Below are 20,384 nucleotides of genomic sequence, written 5' to 3' on the forward strand. Positions count from 1 at the left end.
TTTTAAAACTTACATTTGATAGGGATGACACTTATTTATTTTTCAAGGTGACAGTATAATTGACGTGGGTTTTTTTCAGAGACAACTGATGAACAGCAAACTTTTCAATGCAACAAGCAGTGACATTGGCACTGCACTTTTTTGCCACCTCATTGTTTTTTTGCCTTCTAAATTAGATTTTCTAACGTGATGTTGTTCAGAAGCCGACTTCCAACAATTTAAACTTAGAACTGGTTCTTTCCCACAACTGCAGGACCACACACTGATATTGCAACTCAACCAAAAAAAACATTAAGATGACTAACTGTTGACTGCGACAAATTAACTTTCTCAAGCAAGTTTCTCTGCAAATAGATTTTTGTAGCATTCTAAAATGAACAGAAACAAATGTTCATTTCAGTAAAATCTGAATAAAAAGGTATGGTACACTTTAACGAATGGTTTGTAGTAAATGTACATGAAGCTAAAACTAATTAAAAAAAAACACATGGCATGGTTCTTCAAGAAAAGCCAGAAAAGTTTTCGACTTTTGCTATAGTATAATCATACAGTATGTGCAGTGTGCCCCCTGCAAATATCATATTCATCTTAAAAAGCCCAACATTAATCTTCTATTCAGTCTTTATTTTGTGAAAAATCAGGTGGTATAATATTGTAATATTATTGCATTTTCTTGAAAGTGATAATATCTCAAAGGTTTCTCATGGTGTCACATAACAGAAAAATATAAAAAGTGTAATAATTTCACTCCATTTTTTTTCATTAATTTTCAAGAAAACACCATTTTAAGACTTCTTAGTAAATCACTTGTTACAGCATGGGTGGTCTACTATAGTCTTGCATAACCCGACGACCTAAAACATTGTACATTCTTTTTAGTACAACCATGAGGTCAGGGGGGTGTGATCAACTCAAGTCCTCCAACAACCATTAAGATTAGTTCAGGGTGCCGTAGGTCAGTGTAAAGCTAAGAGAAGCTGAAGATAAAAAGCTCTGTCTGGGGAGCCTGGCAAGGCCTGCAGGTCTCTATGAGCCTCTGTGTGTATGCGTGAAAGGGTAGGCTGGGTGTGGGTCAGAACAGGCGGGGTGCTGGGAAAGATTTATGGACAACAAGCCCCACGCTCATCCCCTTCAGGCCCGTGCAGCACACACACACACAGCCCTCAGCCAGCAGCACAGTGGCTCCCCTGAGTCCCAGCAATAAACACAGAAGTCTCTCCATCGGCACGCGTTCTCTATGGAAAATCCACTGACTGGAAAACTACAACAACCACGCCTCTGTAATCTAAGATTGCTGCATGTGTGTGGTTTTTACATCTTCTGTACAATGCATCTGTTTTGTTACTGTTTGTTCAAAGAAATTCTACAACTGAGTAACAGACAGTAGACATGTCTTTCTGAACATTGTCCTGAAGCAGGGAAGAGAATATGGTTCATAAGTGACCACAGTGACCCAGAGCCAATGATAAAAAGTCCCTTTTATAACCTTACTCACTCTCATCAGCTAATCAGCCAAGCCTTGCATGCCCTCTGACCCAAACAAAAGCATCTATCTGAGGCAGCAAATTATGATCTCTCATATAAACAGTGATGGTCAATGGACTGAGTATGTCCTCATGTGCTGCTGCCAGCAGATAATAAATAGATGGTCTGTATTTCATCTCAGTGAAGCACTTACACCATGACGGCTTGTGACTCTGCAGCGTACATACATCATGTCCCTTTCCTGGAGCCGGAGGTACAGTAATGTATACAGTATCCAGTCAGGACACCGGTCCCGGGAATCTCTCCCATCTCACTGTACTCACCCATTTGTTTGCAGTCACAAGACGACAGCCTAATAAGGCAAACAGTTACTCTAAGGGGAACTCACGAGTATCCCATTACGGATGTACATATATTCAAGACTGCCACATGGCCTTTTCCTGCATAGCATTTCCATTAAACACACACACAGCCATGCCTAGTAACCTGATACAGGGCCACAGAAACAAAGGCAGCTCATGTATTCATGTACAGAGGATGGACACATGCCAACATGAAAAGCTGTTGAAGGAGAACACTGTGGTTTTCTTCTACTAAAGGACAACTTCCAGACAGCGGGGTGGCAGTCGCCATGTCTGGGCTGAAGAAACCGATAAAGGGCGGTGTAACAGAAAACAAACTGAGATTAAATTAAAGGAAGACATGACTGTTAGTGCGAGGGTAAATACAGAGAGAAAAAAACATAAAGTGTTGAAACATTTGGCTTGTAGAGAAAATAGCAATCCAGCTGTGTTCCTGTATTTCAAGTAAATTCAGTACATGCATTTCAAGCTAAACTGACGTTCCACCAATTGACTGTGGAATGTAGTAGTATGCCAAGTCAACGTTTCATTGCAGTACGGCCTACAGCACCGATCCACATATGAAAGCCATTTTCGTACATCTAATTTATGTACTCCAAATCTACAAGTCTCCATTGTATTCCAAATCTTCAAGTGCACCTAGAATTTTTTCCCCAAGTTAATCTATCATTTAAAGAGTTCGGTAAATACTTTCATTACTTTTCTTTCATTTCTTACTTATATTTTTCATTGTGTCAACATCTCTCACTGAGTTATGCCACTAAATACATGTTTTAGTTGTTTTAAGCCATTTTCTTTGTTATTATAATAATTATTTTTAAATCATGTGGATTCCACCCCATTAAAGACAATTAGAAATGGAAAACAAAGATGTAAGAAAGTTTCCCAGTCATTTATATACTCCTATACTGAGCCAACTCATCAAAAACTGTCAAGTCAGATCAGTTTCTTCAAAGTGGATGAGCTCAACTTTCACTGTATGCTTTATTTATAGGTTTTCTCAATGAATGCTCTATTCATGTTCTTAAAACTAATGAAGCGTTTATAATGACAAAGACAGGGATTGTGAGTTATATAATTAAATTAGATGGCTGATTTGGAAAGATAAATGGCCTTGATGAATATGTCTCTAACAGAAGTATTTTGTGAGTTTCCAATTTCCCACAGAGGAGTAAGAGAGAGATAGAGGAGTCTCAGCCATGAGCGACGCTAGTGATAAAACATCTTATTCGCAAAACCTGAAATACATTAATGATGATGACCACTAATGTTAAATACAAGGTGTTAAATTTCCCTTAATGCGATTCACAGTGTTGGAATATATTTTAAAACACTTCCATTATGAACAGATTGTGTTTAAATGTTTTGATCTCAAATATATCCAAGCCTGCAAATAGCTCAGAGATAATCAGAGTGAGAAATTAAATTAAATAGTGAATATACCAGGGCCTAAGAGGTCCACTTGAAACTTTCAAGGTTGTATATCACATTGCTTAATTGTGAAAGGATGGGAAGCCCCAGCTGAATTGGGTTTCAGACCCCACATTATTACTCAGCCTGATATGAAAGACAGCGCTTTGGAGTCTATTCTAGCATGACGCTCTGGCCTTGGCCCAGCTACAGAGAATACAAAGGCGCTGTTTTGCTCAACATCTCTAATAGATGTTTTACTGTTATGTTTGAACACCTAGTAACTACGCTAATCAATTAAAGATGGAGTTTACAGGGATCTTCCACTCACTTAAACCTAAGCCGATTTAATGGGGCATGCTTCTGCGAACGCGTGCACAGAAATGAGGCTTTCACCAGTCCCATTCGCATAAAATTTATATCTGTTATCTTTTATTCTGCCACACTCTTTTGGTGGGCTTTTCCACTCTACAACCATATTCCTTGCTCAGGAATGCTGGGTGATTGGCATCTTCATTAAACAAGGTGAGACCATTGTGGATGGTTGGCAGGAGGGGGCTCAGTCATGGGTCTCCATGGCTAAAACACCCTCATCGGACAAACCTCCAGGAGTGGAGGGTCCTGCAGATGCTCTAGGACTTAAAGACACCCACAGTAACTCCTAGATAGAGCCATGTTTGGAGGGACAGGGGGTGGAATGATCACAGCAATCAAAATAATGGCTTTTATTTCCTGCAGCTGACTTATTTTATGGACAGCAGGAAACAACTCCACCTCGTGCTTGATACCTTTTGCTTCGGCTCTGTATCAGTCCAACAAACAACGAAGCGCAGAAAAAAAAAAAAAAAAAAAAAATCTTCAACATTTGCTGGCACATGAATCATACGCTTCTTAGAAAGTATATGTTTAAGGCTCTGTGACCATGTGGCTCTGATTTGATTAGACGTTCTAGTGCAGGGAGCAATGCTATGATTTGGGGAAGATGGGGGAGGTAGCGAGAACAGGTCAGGGCTCGTAAATCCCTTTTCCTTTTCATTGTAAAAATCGGTTTCCCCACATCGCAATCTCTCCCAAAGGGCCCAAACCAGCTGGTCCTCTACCAGACAGCCTCTCAAACAGGCTGCCACTGCTCCACTCTCTCCGACTGCCGTCCATTTATGAGCATCGCATCGAGCCGTCTTAAAGGGAGAGGCCCATATTTGCATGTACTTTTAGCATGCTGGCAGCCTGCCCTGTTTCCCCAGCTGCAAAGGATTGTGGGTTTTACATCTATAAAGATTTTCCAGTGCAGTAAAGCTACAAAAGTGAGATTTCAGTTCATCAAGCTTTAAACCATCTGCACTGGAAAAGATTGGGGACTATAATACACTCATATACACACCATAAGCTAATTCTAAAATAGGCACTTCAGGGGCTTGAAGAGTTTTCAGATGCTTGCAGAGGTTAGGGTTTAAATCTAAGCCAACCCGGCAAATCTGCAGACAGAGATACAACCCAGATAAGTATGTGTGGGGACAATGCTGTGGAGGAAATTGGGAGATGATTCTTTCACCACTGCTGAGCTAACCATCATACAATCAAAAAAAAGTCAAATCATTTCTTAGAGATTCTCTGTTGGTGGGTTGTGCTGAAAAAAAGTCAGTGCTACTTGACCATTTGAGACACTTTGAGCTTTAAAGACATTGTTTGTGTTAACAAATCCACTGTTGTTGTTAGAAAAGTTAACAATATAAGGGTTTCCATAAAAATCAAAATGGTTCTTCAGTAGTTAAAGTGAATCCTGGAATTTGGTGGATGGTCTTGAAGCAGCTAAAGCATCCTACAAGAACATCCACAGTATTGAATGACTATCTCCATTTTGTCCTAAATGTTGGTGGACTGTGAAAACACCAGTAAATAATGGAAATAATTCTTATTCTTAGGACTTTATCATTCTATCACTGACAAAGCATAATATGTTGTATTATTATTAATATACTAGAATGATGTGAATACCAATAAAACTGAACCAAACGAAAAAAAAGTCAAACATGGTTCTGGGTTCTAGTTCTTGAAAAGGTTCCTTTAGCACAGAAAACATTTTACACTTTCTCAAAAAGCCATTTAGAAATAATCAGAAAATTGTTTCCTTATTTCTGCACTCTTCTCCCAAAGGACCCTAAGCTGGACAAAAATGCCATATCCGGTGCTATATGAAACATTTAAGGTATATTGTAACAATTCGATTCAATTTAAAACCTCTGTATTTTACAAACATTTACAGATATGCTGTGGTCCTTAAGTCACTTGGGGCTGATTTGGGCTGAACAGACACAATATTTGAGCTGTCCACCACAGGGATGTGGAATGAGGGTTTTGACTCACAGAGCTCTGGGGGAAACTGGACTCTGTTTAATCAGCAAGCTGCTTTTCTGCATTTAAACAACTTCTAAACTGGCATCTGCGTGGAGAAAAACTCCACAAACCGCAGAATGCATGTCAATATTCTACAATGTTGGAAAGACTGGTGTGGGCTGCAGCCTTCTTTTTCTCTGATTTGGTCAGTGGCATGCAAAAATATTTTGTTTTATCAAGTTAATAGCTACGTCGGTAGTGCAAAAACAGAAGAATGCTTACGTGAGCAGAACAGAGTTGAATAGCTGTTTCAGGAAGGTGTTTTATGAATGGACATGATTCAGTTCATGTTAACATCACAACAGCCATTGCAACAAAATGAGAAAAATTAAAAAATGAGAATATGTGCTAATGCATAAGAGTGTGTGAAAAACAGTTCATGAATAATGTCCTGGGTTCAAATACTGAGAGGTACATCTACAATATAAAAGTAAATCTAAAATCCATATGAACAGTGAGTTTGGCTTTCTCCAAAATGGAGCTCTCTTGGGAAATGTGGAACTATATGCCCATTATTTGACTATTATTTTAAGCAATGCCCTGATTCATGCTCATTCACATTAAAAAAAATCATATACAGGAAGCCGCTTGTCTGACCAGTTCCTATCCATGGACTGGCTTCAAAGTATCATTCTTACAACACACAAGATGTGGAAATTGCATCCAGCACATCTGCTGTAGTTCTATTTCAATGCAAAGCTTTGACTTTTGGCTTAACATTGAAATCATGCTTATCTACACAGTATGAGGTTTCTGCAATGAGTGGCACACAAAAGCAAGGATTATAAAAGATCATCTCCGCTTATAAAGTTCCTGACCCCAATTTACACATAAAACCTTCAAGAGCATGATGGTGGATGCAGATCGCATGATCTGTGTGAGTGAATTGAGGCTACATTAAAAAATGAGAGGTATTAGTGACATCTGAGTAGAAGCAGGGGGGAAACAGCTCGTCGTGCTCAGACCAGAGACTCCAGACAGCGGCAAGACGGTCGCTCAGACAATGACAACTCTGTTTTGCTGCTGCCTTAAAAGGAATACTTATATGTCACCACAGGAATTTGAACTTCAGAGTGTGTTTGGCAAAGAGAAAGGGAGAGAAAGAAGAAGAGAGAAGAGAAAGGCTAAAGAGGAATGGAAAGGGGAGAGCCACTGAGTTTATCATACAGAATATCCATTTTCTTAATTGGTGAAGTTAACTCCTAGAGTTTATATATAGATTAATACAAAAACATAGTGCTGATTGGATCATGACCCCTTTTTGCTGCATCACCTTTATTTATTTATTTATCTTTAATTATCACTATCGTCCTTCTCTGCGATGTAAAAAGTAAATAAATGTCTGCATTAAAGCCTGGTCAATTATTCAGGCATTTTAGTGTATAGCTAATGCACTCAACAAGAATTAATTGTACATTCACATTATGTTGTCTTTTACAGCCCACTGGGCCAAAAGATTGTGGCCTTTTAACCTAGATTTATATGCAGGCGATGTGCATTCCCTATTCCTCTCTTCTTTGCACAGGCTAAAACCTACAGATCACATCTTGGAGGAAAAGATCCATATAATGTACCCATAAAAAACACATGGCTACTGAATGATTTATGAACAAGATCGATTAACTAATTTTGACAATCCATGTGCTAATTCTCTTCTGGGAAGTTATAATTAAATTCATATCGCATGCATAGGTTATTTAAAGTCATCTGATGAACTTAACTGTCAACCCTGAAGGCTGCTTACCACACATTTTTATCACAAAGCTAATCTCACTCTCTCTGCTGCAGTGCCTGCCTGAATCTATCTTTGTAAACAGGTTGCTCGGTATCAACAGTAGCATGAATGTGGTGTATGTGTGGCTGGCTGGCTGACTACCAGAGCAGCCCTCTCTCAAGGCTCTGTCAGTACTGAGCTCCAGGTGCACACTGAGGCCTCCTGTCTGTCTGCCTGGCTGACCTACACTGGCACCCACCATATGTGCCCTTCTTAACACCTTCTGTCACTGTCACACTGCACGCCATGTATACTGGTGGTCCCTGTCTGACTCTCTGTCTCTCAGCCTGTTTATTTTTCGTTCTCATGTATTGAAAGCTGAGCTATTGCTTCGAGCAATTGCTGTTTTGTTGTGAAAATGCAATATACTATTATATATATTATATATTCTTACCTTACTTCCTATATAACATGTCAATGACTTCATGTAATGAGTGAACGACCATTCCTTAAGCTGGATTTTAGGTTTATTATTTATTAGGACATCGCCTACTAAAACAGACAAATTTTTAAGAAATTTTCATAAAAGAAATTTCTACCAGTTCATAATAACGTGCACTGTTGTGTAAAGATTAATTTTATGCACTGACTAGCTCATAACAATTTCTGTGATCTATGAAATCACTTAAAATGACAACAGAGAAGATAAGTATAGATAATCAACCAAAAAAGCCATGTCACATGAATTGGACTAAATAGATTCCGTACTTTTTTTAACTGGGGACCCTGCCCTATGGCCAGATTTGGCTGGCTGGTGCACCGGCACATTCTGGCAGTCCCACCTGGCTCTGCACCAGTGCTTTTCACACCATGGCCCAGTGGAGCAGCAAAGTCCCTGGTAGCCTAGTTACAATAGACCTGGGCAATTTGGACAATATTAAGTCATAAATCTTCCCTAGACCATATGAAAATTATGCACCCCCATCCTCTGAGTAATGTGGTTCACTTCCACAATCAGCCAGTTCACCTGATAAGAAACCAATTGAGTCCCTCTGCTTCTCCACAGCATTAGCAGCAGACGCCGCAGCTCACCTTGAGTTAATGAAATGCCTAAACAAATATGTCCTCTGGAATCTAATATACCCAGCTACTACAGACTGCAGTATGACATACACACAGGGTACATAGAGATCTAATTTATCTGTTGTGCAATGCTGAATTCTCAGAATATAATGATAGTTTGCATTCAGGCAGGTGATAATCTCTCTTCTGTGCATTGAAATCGATGATGCAGCAGCTCTACAGTATAAAGCTAGCAAATAACTCCCAGTTATATTTTAGTTAGCTATTATTTATTTGTGTCTTCATAATTTAAAGCAACAGTCTAGCCTGTATACAGTGTCATTATGTGTATATCAATTATTTTGTAAGCCATAAAAGAAGCTTAATACACAAATGAATTACATATAGCAATGACCGCAACTTCCACCTAAGCCTTCCTTAATCAGAACCATTCTATTTGAATATTATTGGCAGCTTAATCACAGGCTTGGGAGTGCTGACCTGAAATCAAACACTGGCTGACATATGTGTGCAGTATGTGGATACATAAAAATATGTACTGTGTGTGTTTTTGTGTGTTTGCAGCCTGTCTATCCAGCCATGTGTCTCAGGCTGTGTAAAGACAGAATGGCAGGATGTAATACTGTGAAGTCTATTAGTACAAAATCACATACAGCCTCTCGGCTGTCAGAAACATTTGATTAAACTTCATGGTGGCAATGTGGTTTCAGTAACAATTTTCTCTTCATACAACAATGAATTTAGGCCAACTAAGGTAAAGGGATAGAGAGAACGAAGGGAAGGAGGAGGGAAAACGTATGAGAACAGAGTGGAAATCGGTCTGATATGGTAAATATGTGGTCTGAGATGATGTACATACTCGGGTACTTCTTGAAGCACCTCTCAGAAAGAGAGGCACTCTAGCTGTTTTACTTAACTGATTTAAATCTTATTGTTATACCTACTCTTCTTCTACAATAGAGCAGTGACTCCAGCCTTTTACCTTCTCAGCCTCACCTGACCGGAACCAACCATCTGCTTAGGTTACGTAAGGGCACATATGTACACCCATAATCTTACTGGTAGAGCAGATTATCTCCACCAACATCATAAATACAACAACATCGACAACAAAAAACCCATTTCATACATCACCACAGAGAGGGTGACCTATTTAACAAACTATGATCATAAAAATACATAAATTAAATAACTTTAGATTCTCTTATTTGTTTAACCATATAACTTATTAACTGACACAAAAAAACCTTTTAATGTTAGGATGAGCGACAGAAGTTAACTTTTCAAATGCAAATACGTCAAAAATACAGTAATTTGCTCTCTTATGGTCTCAAACAAGTAAGTGAGCTTCAAAAAAGTAAAGGCTATGAAATGAGCTCATTTCAGTCATTTCCAGTGAAAGCTGAGCAAATTTTTGGACAGTGGCTAGAGCTCAGGAAGTAGAGCGGGTCGTCCACTAATCACAGGGTTGGGCGATCAATCCCGAGCTCTTTCCTCCTGTTTTTGTTCGGTAATCAGCCACCTCCGTAGTATTAAGTGCCAAGTTGGACATATCAGAGCTTTCGGAAATATCTTCCCATTTGTAATTACAATTGGGATGTTGATGTTAACGCTATTTACAAGACGGAAACTCATGACACAAATATGGCATTAGGCCACACTTTGGATTAAAGTGCTGTAAATGAAATCCATTTAAAATCCATCCATCCTCTTCTTTAAAGTAGGATCACTTGTCAAGGATCACCGCAATGCCAGAACATTTAGTCGAGTATTTCAAAACTCAACGACTGCATTACGATAGATGCTTGTAATGTGCCAATGCAATAACACATTTATATTTGACCCCTCCGCCCGTGCTGTTACCATACGTCTACTGTATGTGAGACTGGTCTTATCACTGCTCTCACCTATCAGACCCAGTTAAATCACTGTGACACCCAGACACCCAGACACTCTATGGTGTTCACCCTCAGTCCCTGACAGAAAGCATCAGATTTGCAACTCTGTGTCTCACTCCCTCCACTAATTTAACGTCATGCAAAGAGTAGCATTTTATAGACAGAGGAAAGCCAAAGTAGATGGCTTACTTGTGACTCATTATAATAAAAGCACTTGGAGGTGCATTTCAAGGTCTCTGCGGATTCTACACAATGCGAGTTTTAGAGAATTAGTCATATGCTTATAAAACGGACTCAAACGCCATTCAGCACGGCATCTCCTTTTGTGTGGCATTACAGTGTGTAATCAAGCGCTGCACTTTCCAAGGCAATAACGTCCTTTATCACAGAGGAACTGTCGCCAACCACCTACAGGGTGGGAGGATAAGCTCTGTGGGTAATAGAGTGTGGTGGGTGCTTGATTGGGTATGGAGAGTGAGAAGTTTTGCTCACATCTCACACCGCTCTCCCCCTCCTTGCCCTCACCCTTCACACCAACAAGTCATAGATGAGGACGCAAGACAGCCACGCAAGAAATGAGGCACACTTTCACGCCACTCACTTTCAATTTACTTATTTGTTGCTTTCATGGAACACTCCAGCCTCCTGGCCTAATACAAGCTTACTAAATGACTGATTAACACACATGTATGTACATAAAATTTACTTTGTTTTTTTTTTTTGTTTTTCTTCATCTCAAGCTCTCATTCTCAGTGTAACAGGGAGGCACAGAACTGGCTGAGGTAATTAGGGGTGACATGATGTTTATGTAACCTCCAAGCCTCACAAACCAGATGCAATTATGTGCTCCTGGTCCCTGTGACCCCAGCCCTGTAGCATAGCACCACAAAACTGCAATCCCGTGTCCCGGGAGTGAGCCTGGTTTTGCAGGGTGATGGGGGAAGGTGCGAGGGTGGAGCGGTGGCAAGCAAGAGTTTAGTTCTTTTCACAGCTCCCTGTGACGGGAGCTCTTGCTGCCTAATCCAAAGTGACGGGCACTTCAGTGGAGAGGGCGCAGAGCCCCCCAATTTCCGCCAGGACCCCTCGGCAGGGGAAGCAGAGAAGCCAAGGGTTGGGATGGCAGACTTATTGTGGTCCAGTGAGAAAGAGTGGGGCAGGGGCCTCATTACAACGCTTAACTGCACTCACAGGCCCTCATTAACCCACCACACCAGTGACTCAAATCAAAACAGACAATAAAAAGAGGTCGCCGTTTGAATGAAGGCCTCCATTTTAGTGTGACTTAGAGTTTCAGCATTGTAACTGAGTACTTTATGGAGCTTTTACACAAACAGATTTCTGTAAACATTGAAGCTTGCTACAAAAGGTCAATTTAAGAGAAGAAATCTTTTAAATGTGTTCTTCTAACTTGTATATCCTCCCTATTTGACTGCTTCCATGTGGGCATCTAGACAGTTAGGAATTCCGGAGGAAAGTAATGAGAGAGTGAGAGTGTGTAGTTAAACAAAACCTGATATGTCCGCTGTAGCAAAAGCACAGTAACACAGTGCTTTAGGTAGCTCAGTCATAGAAGACTGGCCTCAGTGCAGGGGGATGGATGATGAGAGATGACAGGCACTTACGCATGTTGCCAATAGGATGCAAAGCCAGTGCAAAGATAAAGCCCAGCCTGTATCCCCCCACGCTCATCAGTGCTGGGGGGAGCAAAGCTTGGCACGGCAAATGATGCGTTTCATAGAGACAATTAAACAGCAAATCAATGCTGCCTCGTTGAAATAATTAGGGATGCGGCCGACTTCAACCACAATCACATAGTGAAACACATGCAAAGCTCCGGTGGTAGCAAAGGAGACACTGAAGGAGATTTTGAGGTATATTTATAGAAGATCCTAAAGATTAAAAAGTTACCCCACCCACCAAGGGAACCTGTTTTTTATTAGGGCTCAGAACATACTGAAATACTGGCCTCTCGCTAATCATTGAAGTAGAGTTTTAGCTTACTGGTAACTCATACATATAGATAAACAATATAGGACTATATACTACACTTACTATGTACTACTGTTTTTAAATGTTTCTAATGTAACACTACAACCAAGTGGGTGGATGAGTACAGAGCTCTAAGCACTGAACAGTAGATGAAGAGGAGAGACAGCAGCTAACCTGCTCTCAACTCCACTGTCTAAAAAACATGGTGATGAGGTCACACTGTAAAGACCAGTAGGCCATCACATTCTGTCTGTCACATCATCGACAGCACTCTCCTTCCCGTTTTAGAGCCCTTAATCTGCATACATCACCATACAGGAGAGGAAAGAAACTGACTTAGTGGAGGTCTATGCTCTGTGCATTATGTGCTTGTAGAGGAATGAGTGTGATGAAGAGGTACTGTACAGGGCATAAGCAACAAAGTAGCAGCACAGAAATAGACATGGAAGAGAGAAAAGAGAGGAAAGGGCAATATAGAAGAGAAGAGAAGAGAAGAGAAGAGAAGAGAAGAGAAGAGAAGAGAAGAGAAGAGAAGAGAAGAGAAGAGAAGAGAAGAGAAGAGAAGAGAAGAGAAGAGAAGAGAAGAGAAGAGAAAACCACACTGGGAATATAAAGTGTAGAAAAAGACAGATGGGCCCACTTACCAGCCTGGTTAGTGGTAATGTTGACTGAGGCGTACTGAGGGGAGTAGGGGCTCTGATCTGACACCCCGTTGACAGCCTGCACCTCAAACGTGTACTGTGTGTGGGCCAACAGGTCACTAATGTAGACCCGGGATTCTGTCAGGCCCAGCTGACGGGGCAAAAACTGAACGTTGTCCCCACAGCGGGTGCAGCCTCCCCGGCCTCCGCCGCAGCTCTTGCAGATGATGTTGAAGACTACATCCTCCCGGCCCCCCGAATCCCGAGGGGGCATCCACTCCAGCATCACAGAGGTTTCATTCACGCTGGAGATGACAGTCTGCGGAGCTGAAGGGACAGCTGAAAAACACAAGAGAGATTATGGAGTTGAGGGATCAAATAAATGCATGGATATTTTGGGAAGCAAGTTCTTTGATCAGATAGTAGTGTGTCAGGAAAATATGGATGCATACAAGCCACAGCTTCAAGGTGCTTAGTGCATCTATGATTCTATAGAAATGCTCTAATTTTTTATAATGGAAGCTGTATTGTGTCCTTTATGGTGTTGAGGGCATAATTACCAACTCTATTTAAATAACCCTAAACAGGAGGAGAGAAAATCGACAAGCCGACTAAGGTATTATAGCCTCTTTGAGTTCTGAGCTGTCAGTGTTCCAAGCTGGCACTGCCTCTTCCCTCGGGATGCCCATTTACGCTATCTCATTTTCCATGCTGGTGTCCACTTTGTCAAGTATTTTCTTAACATCTATTCTTGACAGTTTTCTCATGGAGCCTCGTATAGAGTTACTCCAGTGGAGAGAAACCTACTGTTTCTCCTATTGAGACATTCTTAGAAACTAGGCATTACGGGGTGGAAACTTTCCACATGGTGCTACATGTTGAGTGACAGGCCAAACAAATAAACAATGAGAACTGTTTATCTTTTACAGCCATGTGCACCTAATTATGGAAGACGTAACCTCCAAGACTAATGGGATAAACAATTCCACTCCTCCCACAACATCCGAAATCTGAATCGATCACTTCGTATATTTAATTGGCAGCAATTAACAGATCTCCGGCTCTGGAAAGAAGCCCATTGGAGTGCCCTTCTTGGTGTCTCTCATACAAGGAAACATAACTCCTCCTTGGCATCTCCTTCCCGGGGAGGAGGACTAATATCCCCCCCATTAGCTGGCGGGCTGCTCTGATGGGCCCATTCCCCTGCTTTAATCAGGCCGGGCCCTGCTGCGCTTAATACGGGTGACGTGACACTGCTGCTTTCTCATTCACAACAGCTGCTCGACTCCCAGAGCCAGGCTTATGCAAATCTCCTTTGTTGGAGACCATCAAATCTTTTCCCTCCTCTCTCCCTTTCAACAGGCAGAGAGGGAGTGAGGAAAAAACACTACCAAAATGTTGAAAGGGGTTTTTTTCTCACTCACCCGTGTTTTGTTTTAGTTAGACCACACTCTATGCACTGATTCTCTGTCTTTCTCACATACACACTAGCCCTCTCCCTCCCTCTCGAATTCTCTCTTCTTGTTCATTTCTTTCTACGTGTCTTTCCCCTCACACTTTACCCCTCCCTTGCTCACTTTTGCTTTGGTCTATCCTTCCGTCTCTCTCTCTCTCTCTCTCTGTCTCTCTCTCTCTCTCTCTCAACCTTGGTGTCAGCCTCAAATTCAAATTCAAATTCAAACAGCTTCATTGGCATGACAAGAGAGAGTCTCGCCTGGGCTCATTCTCCGTGCCTGCCCCTTCACAAAGCTACGCGCCCTGGCCCAGTAACCTCTGGTCTGGCTTGGAGTACGGGCTCTGTGATGTTGAGGAGGGGCAGCCGAGCCTTGTGTGTTGGGTCAGATCTGTGGACAGCCACACTATGGGCATGTCAGCGTCGCATTCGTGTGAGGGACAGCTCTGACAGGGTTTCTCTGTTTGGAGTTACACAGACTACCACTGTCCTTTGATCCCGGGGCTCTTCTGCTTGCGGGTGTGAAATGTGTATGTGTCAAAGAGCTCATATTTGACACCAAAGACTTTGGCAGTACATATTCCTTTCTATGTCCTATGTGTGTTTGTGTGCATTTACACATAACAACCTCAGCTCTATACATACTTGTGCACGGCATTTGGAGGGGATCTGAGTCGGTGCGATAGTATCCGTTGCGGCAAACGCAGTTAATGGCGCCTTCACTGGTGGTGCGGCTGTTGATGGGACACTGCATGCAAGGCTCGTCTCCCTGAGTCGGCTTGAAAAAGCCTGAGGGGCAAGCTGAAAGACAAAAGAGAATAAGTATGAGAATCACAAGGAAAAAAAATAAACAACTTTTTTTTAGCACAAACTTCTTTCTATCAGAAAAATGTTCATATTGAGCACTGGATACAATGTGAACGGACTTTCACTTTATCATTTTGTCCATAAATGATCAGATATAGTGAAAGAATCACAATTTCCCAGAGCCCAAGGTAAGTAAAAGTCTTTTTTTTCATTTTCCGTCAATCGACTAATAAATGACTTACTTATGACGAATCATTTCAGCAATAAAAGGGCCAGCGTTAACCATACAATAAACAGCAAGTTAAATATAGCAGTCATATACAATTGAATCTGTTTGAATAAGAGAAAAACATGGAAAGTTTGAGCTATCACTTCAGTATTTCACTTGATTTACTTTGAACTACACGTAACGGCCGTTTGGTTACATTTTCCGATACAGCAGAAGCCATCGAGTGACCTGAATTCAAAGCAACCCAATAAACACACAACCCGACATATAAAAATACAACAGTGAGACCTCGCATGTGAGGCAACTCTCAGCAGATATGTCAACAAGGCAACGTGTTGTAAGTTTGCTTTGAATTATTCACCATGCTCTAGTTGCCTAAGAAATCTCTGAAGTGCCCTGCTAAGAGCCCTTTTAAGGGCCTCTCTATGGAAACCTGGGAGAAAAGTTACATTCATGATAGAGACAATGATGAACACACATCGCAGTTGATATTAAAATCTGTATTTGCACATCTGCCTGTGAGTGGGTGAATCACATGCTTTATATTGGGTAAATCTGTTTGTGCTTTGCCATAAGCATCAGCCGTGATGATTAACAAACAACCTTTACTATCTGTGAAATCCCCTTATCCTCTCCTCAGTTACATCCCGCCTAAACCTTCACTGCTTAAAAAAATAACATTTTTTTTCCAGCAGTTGCACCTGCACCATGTCAAGAGCCTTTTTTTCTATTTTGGGCAAAACCAGTGACGGTTTTGCTTCAGGTAATCCAGCTCCCACCTGCCCCTCCGATAAAGAAGAAAATACAGAGGTGTTGAGAGTACAGTAACGTGAAAAATTCAGACCCGGGACACGCTGCATATCTGAAGTTAAAACCCCTCAGGTCTGTCAGTGTTGTTGTTTTTCCTATTATATATTTATATTTATTTATTATTTATTGACTGATGAAATGAAATAAGCTGCTTTTCCTTGAATTTATGGTTCTCTTCCTTACATCATTGTTGAGTTAGTTGTGGTAGGTTCATAGGACTATTTTTTAAACTCCACTATCAAAGCTGATTTTGACATGTGCACTTATTTCTTGCGCTTATAGTATTTAAAACAATTTGACTCACTTATCATGGGAACTGTTTTTTCCCTTATTTTCTATATATGTTCCGGAAAACATACTATTACATGACTTTCTCCATTGTAAAGTAATAAAAATACAGACATCATTTCATTATGAGGCTGTGCTGGCAATTACAGCTCAGCTGTAGCATCTGGAATATGGAAAAATCTGCAGCTGCAACTCCCATTTAAGAGGAGGTCAAATCACAAGGCAGAATTAGTCCGGATCCGATCCCAATGTTTATATTACACAGACACATCACTGTACTCACAGACCCTACAGGCCAGGGATTAATGCTCTCCCCCCCCCCCCCTCCCTTTTACCTCAAAGTACATTACATAGAGCCATCACCCTCTAAATCTGACTACACTACATAAAACAGAAAACAATGGACAGATATTGGATGCAATAGCAAATTAATACCATTCTACAAATAAATAAGATATGAAAAATAATTTCTTGTTGATTTTATTGATGCACTAAAGTTTGATACATTCTATTAGTCCTCCTGTTTATTAGATTCAAAAGATTCAAGAGAATCTCCTGAATCTGTAGATTGATAAATTCTATTAGTCTAGCTGTTTTTTATGCCATGTTTTCAAGGATAGGAGTATAAGTGGTTCAATATGATCGACCGAAGTATATTATTTGAGAGTGGGTGCATTAAAAACAGCATCACTAATGCAGTTTAAAGGAGAAGATGTTTTCATTAAATCGATATTGTGTAAAGCATATTTGAGTTCAGTACAAGAAAAAGGAGAGATGGATGACATTTAAACAAAGATGTGCTTTAAATTGTACACCCGCTTGTGCAAAACATAAAAGAGTTACAAAGCAATATGCTCGTTTGTAATGGTTTATTTTGGTTATCACAAATGTCAGCGGCAGAAAGAGTTATTTCAAAATAAAACTGAAGTAACCTTAAAGATCTCATCATGACGTATTAGCTTTGACATGTTTTTCTTCTTCCATGATTGATGGGGGAAAAGGTTTTGGGTACAGAGTGAAACGTGAGGCCTGGACATTCACACTGCCAGTCAACAAAGTCTCTGAATGAGGCCCAGGCAACAGCTATGTGGGGAATTGGGATCGAACCTCTGCGGCACAGTAAGGTCTATGGGAGTGCGGCGCTCCGAGGAGCAACACCAAAGGAAACAGCATAAAGAAGTGGTGGCGGGGGCGAAGAAGAGAGGAGAAGTGTAGGGATGGAAACAAAGAGGAGAGGGGAGAGGTGGGGAAGGTTTGTGTTTGGGACTTCTTGAGCCAAGGAATTCAGCGTGTTACTGTGCCCACAGTGAATGTATGTGCTGCAACAGTATGCAGACTGTGCATAACAATCAGAACAATGACTTTAAAACCTGCATGGGGAGTAAAATGAAAGAATATAATTGATTAGCACTTATAAAGCTTCAGGTAATGCAGATTTTCCCATCAAGGACCAAACATCCACAGACAAAGGCCCTTTCATCTGGTGTGCTAAATTATTTTGCAAAAAACAAATAGGACAGAAACAAAAAAACAAAAATGTTTTTATATGGATTCTAGATTTGACTTAGGCATTATTTATCTTAATAGCTTGTGAAAAAAAATCCCATTATGTTTTCATACATGCTTAAAAGTGTGTTTAATACCATAAATGGTCAAATCTCACAAATAGCTTTCAATTGCTGTATTATTACTTGTGTTTTATCTACTGTTATTCAGCAGATATATTTATTTTTTGTCTCTGATGTCTTTGTTTTACTTTAAGGGGTTTTGCACTTTTGCTATATATCATTTTACAAGTAGGCCTACATGTTAAAATTTGAAAAGTAAAAATAAAGTATATATTTAAAAAAAATCCTTAAGTATCTTTGAACAAACAGAAAAGGACGTTAACTTTCACTGTCAACTAAAACAGACACATATCAGGCAACTGTTCATGAAATATAAGTTGTCTGCTTCTTAACATCTTTTCTCAAATATTTAGCTTGGTGGTTTGTGTTGTCTCACTTGGAGTACCAGACAGGGGATAGATAGAGCCAAACAAAATTTTATATTACATAAAAATAAACAGAATTGACATCTGAGTATTTAACAGTGAATTTTCTGTCATTTGTAGCATTGCCTCCAAGACAAGGTGCAACCATCTGGTACCTAAAAAGGTTAAAAGAATCCATGAAAAAAAGTATTTGTGAAAACCATCATATCCAGTTCAAGAGGACACTGTATTATATGTCTTGGCATGCCTCTCTGCCCTGCCACGGTCATTATTTTGGGGAAATATTTGGGGAATTTCCACTTTATACCTAGATGATAGATTTTAAGAGTTGCAAAGTTGTCTGGTGTCAGATGTAGGGAAGCAGAGACTCGGAGAGCGGTGATTAAAAAACAGATCAGAGCTTTAATTCCCTACCTCCCTGCCTGCCCAGATTGCTGCTGTTGAGCTGTTTGATCACCGTCCTGGCAGTCTTGCTCAACATGCGAGAGCTAAAGGCTGTTTTTTTGGATGTTTCCTCTAACTTCAGATATCCTTCTGGCAAGAAGAGTTAATTACTGCAAGAATATTCATTGACAGCAGCTCCTCTGTTGTTCCTGTTTCCTATACTTAAAAAACAAAAAAAAAAAACCCACCGCTATTAATATCATTAATATCATCAAGCAAACATGCCGTGTTTTTCTGTTAAGATCTCTGGGGGCTGCAAACGTGGATGCTAGAACTGGGACAAACAATGAAATGTGGCAATAAGTCAAGAACAAAAGCCACATAGAAAAGCTTTAAGGGAATTTATAAACACTTCAGACTCAATTTAGTGTTAACCATGTCAAAAGGTCCAGATCACCTCAAATTGGTTCCAGGCACCGTGCAGGCATATTCACTTTTCTCATATTTGAAAAACAAGTGAAAACTCCAGCTATTGGGGTGGGAGTTTTTCTTCCAATGCTGTTTGATCATTCTAAGTATTACATTACTTTAATCCAGTATTGAGTCTTAATACTCAATCTAGATACCCACCCCCCGCCCCCCCAACTACCCCACCACACACACACACACACACACACACACACACGCACACCAAACCTCCAGCTGCTTGTGTCTGTCCATGTTTATGACTTCTAATAACATATAGTGACATAAAGGCTTTAATTAGGGGTTTTTGCTAGACTCACTGAATAAAAACAGTGCTGCGAGAGCTGCGAGAGGTAAGTTGCCGGGCCAGGGTGCTAGTCAGTTTTTACAGCAGGTAATTTGCTGGTTGTTTCAAAGGTTTCCTGAATATTATAGCCGGGGAGATTTATAGCACATTGAAGACAAGACCTGCAGCTAAAACCATCTGAATCCTACAAAGTATGTGCGTCTGTGTGTGACTGTTTGTGTGTGTGTGTGTGTGTGTGTGTGTGTGTGTGTGTGTGTGTGTGTGTGTAAGAGAGAAGAGAAACGCGCAGAAGAAAGACGGAGAAAAGCAGGGAGTGTTGTTTTCAGCTGCAATTCCGATGCGACCAACCATACTGGAAACACTTCTGAGTTCCCGGTGAATATGAATGCTGATTTGGTCAGCAGTCACACACACACACACACACACACACACACACACACACATAGAGAGAGACCAAACAAAGACTGGACATTTGACATTGCCATGATGGCCGCCTGGGCAGTGCTGTACACTCACAACCAGACAATCAGATGGCTGATACCAGGTAATCCAGCCTAAGGCCACACCTATTGAGGAAAAGAAGAAAAAAAACAACCCCAACGTCCACCCAGTCTTTCACCCACCATCTCTCATCTACACCACCCAACAGAAAGACTCTTTGTCCAGCAGTCT

General features: G+C 40.7%; 1 protein-coding gene across 4 annotated transcripts in view; it reads right to left on the reverse strand.

The window, feature by feature from the left end:
* ephb2b (eph receptor B2b) overlaps window positions 1-20,384 on the reverse strand; it is a 126,548-nt gene that overhangs the window by 21,357 nt on the left and 84,807 nt on the right. For all 4 annotated transcript variants that reach the window (XM_044349073.1, XM_044349071.1, XM_044349072.1 and 1 more), the window contains exons 4-5: window positions 15,075-15,230; window positions 12,980-13,315 (exon numbers count right to left, since the gene is read on the reverse strand). In XM_044349073.1, coding sequence (XP_044205008.1) covers window positions 12,980-13,315; window positions 15,075-15,230 — 492 coding nt within the window. The remainder of the gene's footprint in view (window positions 1-12,979; window positions 13,316-15,074; window positions 15,231-20,384) is intronic.

This window comes from Thunnus albacares, chromosome 4, assembly GCF_914725855.1.
Source record: "Thunnus albacares chromosome 4, fThuAlb1.1, whole genome shotgun sequence".
NCBI lineage: Eukaryota > Metazoa > Chordata > Actinopteri > Scombriformes > Scombridae > Thunnus > Thunnus albacares.